At 39.7% G+C, this 6,000-nt stretch overlaps 1 protein-coding gene across 3 annotated transcripts in view; it reads right to left on the bottom strand.

The window, feature by feature from the left end:
* Positions 1-580: 580 nt before the first annotated feature.
* The window catches only part of LDB2 (LIM domain binding 2), a 228,361-nt gene continuing 222,941 nt past the window's right edge, over positions 581-6,000 (bottom strand). For 2 of the 3 annotated variants that reach the window (XM_075709211.1, XM_075709212.1), the window contains exon 8: positions 581-811. In XM_075709211.1, coding sequence (XP_075565326.1) covers positions 581-811 — 231 coding nt within the window. Of the gene's footprint in view, positions 812-3,549; positions 3,655-6,000 lie in introns of those variants that run through there. The other variant, XM_075709213.1, reaches the window with a different exon arrangement.

Genomic DNA, 6,000 nt, shown 5'->3' with positions numbered 1-6,000 from the left:
GATGGAAAGAGTATCTACTGGCATCAGCTAAATGCAAATTAAAAATGCTGGATCCTTTAAATGATTAACTGATGAAAGGAAAGTTAAAGAAAGAACAAAAGTTACTTTAAATTACTTTTCCTTAAAAGCTGATTTTTTTCTGAAACAAGAAATTTCAGGTGCAAGTTGAAAAGCAGAAAATATATTACAATTGTAAAAAGTTTTACATAGTTACGATAATGAGATCCTGAGCACTGATGACTTGTTAAAATATGGCCATTGTTTGATGAGGAAAAAACCAACCCCTTCCAATAAAATGCATTGTCAGAAATTTGCCATGAGATACTATTTAATTTTAAATTATTTTAACTGAGGTCAGTGCCAGTATCATGTTGTATGTGAATGCTTCCAAGAAATGTATATGGAAGCTTATACAAGAGTTTTCCCTAATTAAAAAAAAATCAGATAGCTTTAGTTTAGAAATAGATACTGTATCCATTGAAAGGTGTTTTTTTAATTTTATTGTATTTTGAAGAATGCTGTGAAACAGTAATTAATAACCCACTGACATACATTGCAGCGGGTACTGCTGCAGAATAACCTATTGGGAAGCTTGTGGTGTGGGGTTTTCAGATTTAGTCTCCTGGTTAGCAGGAGGTTTGCTGTTCCATGGGCTGTTATTTCCCAGTGCAGGTGAATTGTTGAAATCTTCTTCATCATCCATGCCATTTGCTGCATCATACTGTGTATTCTCTAATCTAGTGATAAGCCTTTCGTCTTCATCCCCAAATTCGCCTCCCATCAGAGTTGGTTCTCCTACCACCATCACATCCTGTGAACAGCACCCAATATTTGTTATATGGAAACCTTGAGAGAGAAAAAATCAACTTAAAAAAATTATGTTAGAGAATTTGCATCTCTTAACTTTGTGATATTTGAACAACAGAGTTAAAAGTTCCTGCATAGTAGGAACCAGGAGACAGGCTTACACTTTATTTCTAATTTAAATGACAAAATATAACACATATCTCTAGCTGCATGCTCATGGCTCTGGATCTCAGAAACCCCGGAACTGAAAAGCAGGTAGACTCAAAAATGCGCATGATTTTAAGCAAATAAGCAGGCTATGAAACTGCCTTAAACTCCTCCTTGAAATATGTAGCCTTTATCCAGTAAGTCTTTCCTGAGCCATTTATTTGGAAAGGCACCAGGGTGCATCTCAGTTGCAGCTCGGCGATACGCGTATTTTAAAAGCAGTTTAAAAGAAACCGCATTTCTTATCCTCAGACTTCTCAAATGTGGAGCACAGCACTCTAATAAAGAGGGTAACTCTCTTATCCATAGCCAGCCAAGCCCTTTTACGCATCCAATATACTTGACATTCTGCTACTTAATTATGGTAATTAATTTAGGTAAAGTTTTCGATAAAAACAATGTTCACACTGATTTGACAATTTGCATAGCTAATTAAGTCATTAGCAAAAACCTGCTGATTGCCAACAAGCCCTGAATTTACCATCTGTTATTTCATGGTGCCTGTCACCTAACTCCATGTAGGCAACCCTGCCGCCAATCTGTGCAGTAAGAGGACCAATCTGTCCAGCTGGTACCGTAAAAGGAAGATGAAGAGTGCTAATTATAATTACACTGATGAAGCTAGTAGTCATCAAAAACTGAAGCATGCAAGAAAGAAAGAATTCATCTAATCACTGCTTTAAGTACAAATCGTCCTTCCACGAAAACAAGTAAACCGCCTGCTGTACTCCAGTGCATCACAGATTTGCTGCAAAAAACCTAACCAGCATGGGATAGAAAGGTGCAAACTTGAGATTGGAAAGCAAAGGTGCAAAGCCAGAGAGCTCGCTTGTTCTCTCTGTTCAACAGAGAATCAGGCTGCTGTGCTAACCGCTAAAGAAATATGTGCGATGCATCTTTTCATGCAGCTCAGGTGGCAGGGCATCAGCTAGCGTTTGGTAAAAGTGCAGTAATTCCAGATGTCTAGCTTTGTACCTGCTGATTTAACAAGCCCTTCCAGGAATCCTAGTGAACAACAGATTCGTATTTTAAAGGATCTGTTCCTCCTTATGAATGTAAAAGCATTTGTAAACAGCAAACAGAAGACAAATGTTTGCATTCACTAAGGTTTCTTTTTAATCAGATACGTACTTCCTTCACCATGAAACAATACAAATTATCGCCTGTATTTACACTGTTTCTCGATATCCCTCAGCAAAGGCTGACATGCTACAGAAGACTGTTTATATCACATTTTCAGCCTGTGCTATATGAAAATTTGTGAGTAGATGGAAACTGTTACATGATCTCTTCTTCCCATTGTCTATATCTTGTTACTCCGTATATCCATAAAATTGGTTAAATAAAACTCACACACAGCTTTGCAACATCGAAGTTTAAAAGACAAAGGTGTTTATAACCAAAAGTTTATCCCAATTTATTTCGTCCCTCTAAACAACAGACAATGTATAGTGTGCACTGCTGAACCAGCCCTGACCCCGTTGTATTGCGAGAGCATTAACGACAAGAGAGACCTGGCAGAGGACAGCAAGTTGGGTTTGAGCGTGCAGTGTGATACGGCAGGCAAAAAGGACCACAGTGGCTGAAATACAGAATCACAGACCGAGGTGGCAACAGTTCCTCTTACTTCAACGCTCTTGAGTGTGGACCTCAAGTTCTCCCTGTTGCCATACCAGCAAGAGGTCGGCAACTTGGATGAGACTTAGAGAAGCGCATCAAAAATAACTATGGGGCTAGAACAGCTGGCTGGGGAGGCCACGTGCAAGAACTAAGTTTGCATTACATCCACCAAATGCTTGGGAGGGGTAAATATGCTTAACAGCTGCAAGTGCTAAAAGGAAGAGGATTGCTTTAGGCCAGTCTGATGAGATGTAAACTAGGGTACTAAGATGACATTAAGTAAACGAAAATGTAACCCCCACTGCTAAGACAATCTTCCTGTTACTGAGAACCGCAGACTGAGGATTAATGACCCCACTGGAACAGTGCTGGCTTTGCTGCTCAGGTCACCTAACACTGGGCTGGGAAAATTCTCAATCTGTGGTAGGAAACATTCGTGCATCAGCGGGGAGATGCTCAATGACCTTGTAAGTATTTCCATCTCTAATTTCTCAGATTCTTTGCAAATATTATGCCTTTAACATAATGACACCCACTGAGAGGACAGTTTGCACTTGTATTTCTCTCCATGCTATTGAGTATCTCTCTCTCACTCTCTGGGAATTAAACTACAATTATATTGAGGTTAGTGGAGTTTTCCCTCATTCTATTTAAAGATAGATATCACAGCATTAGTTACAGGACATTTTTTAAAAAAATATATGTTATTGACAATCCTGCCACTTATAGTTATGTCAGGCAAAAATAGTGTCTCAGGAAGCGCACATGCTGGTTCCTCCCCGGAGAGGATTCTGCTCCTCAGACTGAAAGCTGAAGACCCCACCGAGTGCACCCCATTGCACCTCCACTCACTAGATCCCGTGCAATGACCACCAACCTCTGAGGAGGACTGGAAGTGACTCCTTTTAGAGCCCCTCAATGCTTCTCCTTAAATTGGCCAGTGGGGGTCACTGCTGTTGAATGACACAAGGCTCCATCCCTCCCAGGGTTGAGGCTGCAGCTCTGGAGTGCTCCTAGCTCCTGCTCATGGAGTGAGAAGCAGAATCCAAGAATTAAACCCTAGTCTCTTGCACGGCAGCACACACTGCTATGGCCTAGTTATGGTAGCACATATTTGACTAGATTAGTTTAAAAAAGATTTAGACTGTAGTCACTCAATCTTATTAATTTACTCTGATTAGAAACAACATTTTTGGTCAAGGAATGTCTCATGATAGTAAAATATGGTTGCAGTGAAGCACTGTAAATAAAGCAGTGGATGTTTTACATTATGTGATAGAAATGTATTATTTAATAATATAACCACAAAAGCAGCTTTCATGTATATCATACCTTTCATCCTGAAATAACCCTAATTGCCATCCAAACTTAAATTGATGCACATAAACTATACACAGAGATCACTTCATACACAACTAAATGCAAGCACTTCTATTTAACAGACCAGTCATTTCTCAGGCTTCATCTTTTTTATACCTAGCCTCAAAGTTTAGCTATGCTATGCCCCGTTATGTAACTAAACTTTTTAACTTGGGATTTTTAAAGATCATCCGACGGCTAAACGCTGTATTACTGGAGCCTGGAGGTAAAAATGTGTGGTGGGCCATGTAAAATTCCCCATCCATAGGTTGCCATCTTTGCTGCTGTTAACACGTAGCCCCGCTCAGTGTGTTATGGTGATTAGTTTGTAGCTCAGGTGTCACAGTCCCCAGAAGTAGAACAGTGCTTCACAAGCCTGAGATAATTAAAAATGCCTAAAACTATCAAGTATATTGCTCAAGCAAGCCTGATACTCCAAGGACTAAAGGTTGCACTACTTTTAGCAGCCAGCATACCTCTAAGTGCTAAGTCAAAAGAAGAAGGGTACCTCCTCCTGCCTTCCTTCCTTCCTTCTTACAGAATTGTGTTAGTGGTGATTATTTTAATAATTGACTTCTTAGCTCCTTGCCACAAAAATTATTAATGACTGAGAGCCCCACTGCTGCCCACACCCGTAATGGTCACTGCCTCCAAGACAGAAACATCGGACTGACATTGGTGTTGAAATGATCTATAGAAACAGAACTGACATTTTAATTAGGTTTCAGAGTAAACACTTTCTAGAGGAAAATGGTTATCTTTCACATCTCATCATAGTCCTCTCTGTTAACTTGACATTCTGGTCTTGTTTGGAATATTTTTCCTAAAGCGCAACAACTGGAAACCAATTTGTTCACTCTCATCTGCTTACGGCTAAATCTTAGATTCTGAATTGCACAGTTCAGAGACATGGGATAATTTCTGACACTAATCTTCTGGCCCTGGAACTGTAGCTCTGGTACTACTACATCCATTACAAACCACCTAAACCTATCCCCTGTTTCTGAAGCACGTAAGAGATTGTATTGCTCCCTTCCACATTAGCAGGTTTATGCATTTGGCTTTTGAGGAGCTTACAGAGAACTACAAAGAGAAAGAGAGATTATTGAGGTATGTAACTCGCTTAAAGAGTGCAAGGAGGCTCTAATTAAGACTCTGGATGTAACAAAGAACATTTGATTTACTTAGGGGCATGTAGCGATGCTTTATTCTTTCCAACACAAACGATATTTCACTGGGTTCATGGTTACAGTATTACACTCAACAGGACCTTCATTAGTAAATGAAAGCAAAATCCACCTGTTAATCTCTATGGTTATGACTGGGAGCCGCCTAGAGCAATGGGTCTCAGAGTTTGTGAGAGCTGTGCATTGTTGTCAAATTTCCAAATTCAAATAGATGAAAATGGATCAATGTGTGCATTTTTTATTAAACTTAACAGAAAGTGATATTTAAGTGATATGGCTGTATGGACCTCTTCTGATGATCTTGCGTATACCTGTAATCCACAAATCACAGTGTACAATTCACTGCTCTATGTACAAGGGCCTGGGCTTGCAGGCCCTTTATTTGAAACAGAAGAATATGAAAAATGCAAAGGAATACGATTTCAGCCAGTAAAGAGGCTTGAAAACTGAGCAAAGACTTGGGAAAACACTGCAGCTAGCTTCAAATATTAGAGAAAATTAGCACTGTGTAAGTGATCAGGCAGTCACACACCCAGATTAGGTAACCAATTTCTTTAAAATCATAGGAAAGCTAACATTACAAAGGCAGGTTTTCTATGAACCTTGCAGAAGGAGTCTTGCCCATCTTTGCTCTTTGTTTGCAGGAAAGAGGAAATTGCTAATTCCAGTTTCTGCACAATGGATTAACATTTCTTCCAAAGATCAGATGTGATCAAGAACATGAACAAATCTGAGAGCAGTTCAAATGACTGGCGTCTGCTGAGACTAAGGCAGCTGAGCGGACTACAGTTTCTGGGTCCCTGTTCTGTCAATTTTCTTT

This window comes from Pelecanus crispus, chromosome 4, assembly GCF_030463565.1.
Source record: "Pelecanus crispus isolate bPelCri1 chromosome 4, bPelCri1.pri, whole genome shotgun sequence".
In the NCBI taxonomy this organism is placed as follows: Eukaryota; Metazoa; Chordata; class Aves; order Pelecaniformes; family Pelecanidae; genus Pelecanus; species Pelecanus crispus.
Note: the sequence above shows the minus strand (reverse complement) of the source record. Positions and strands in the feature narration are given on the sequence as shown.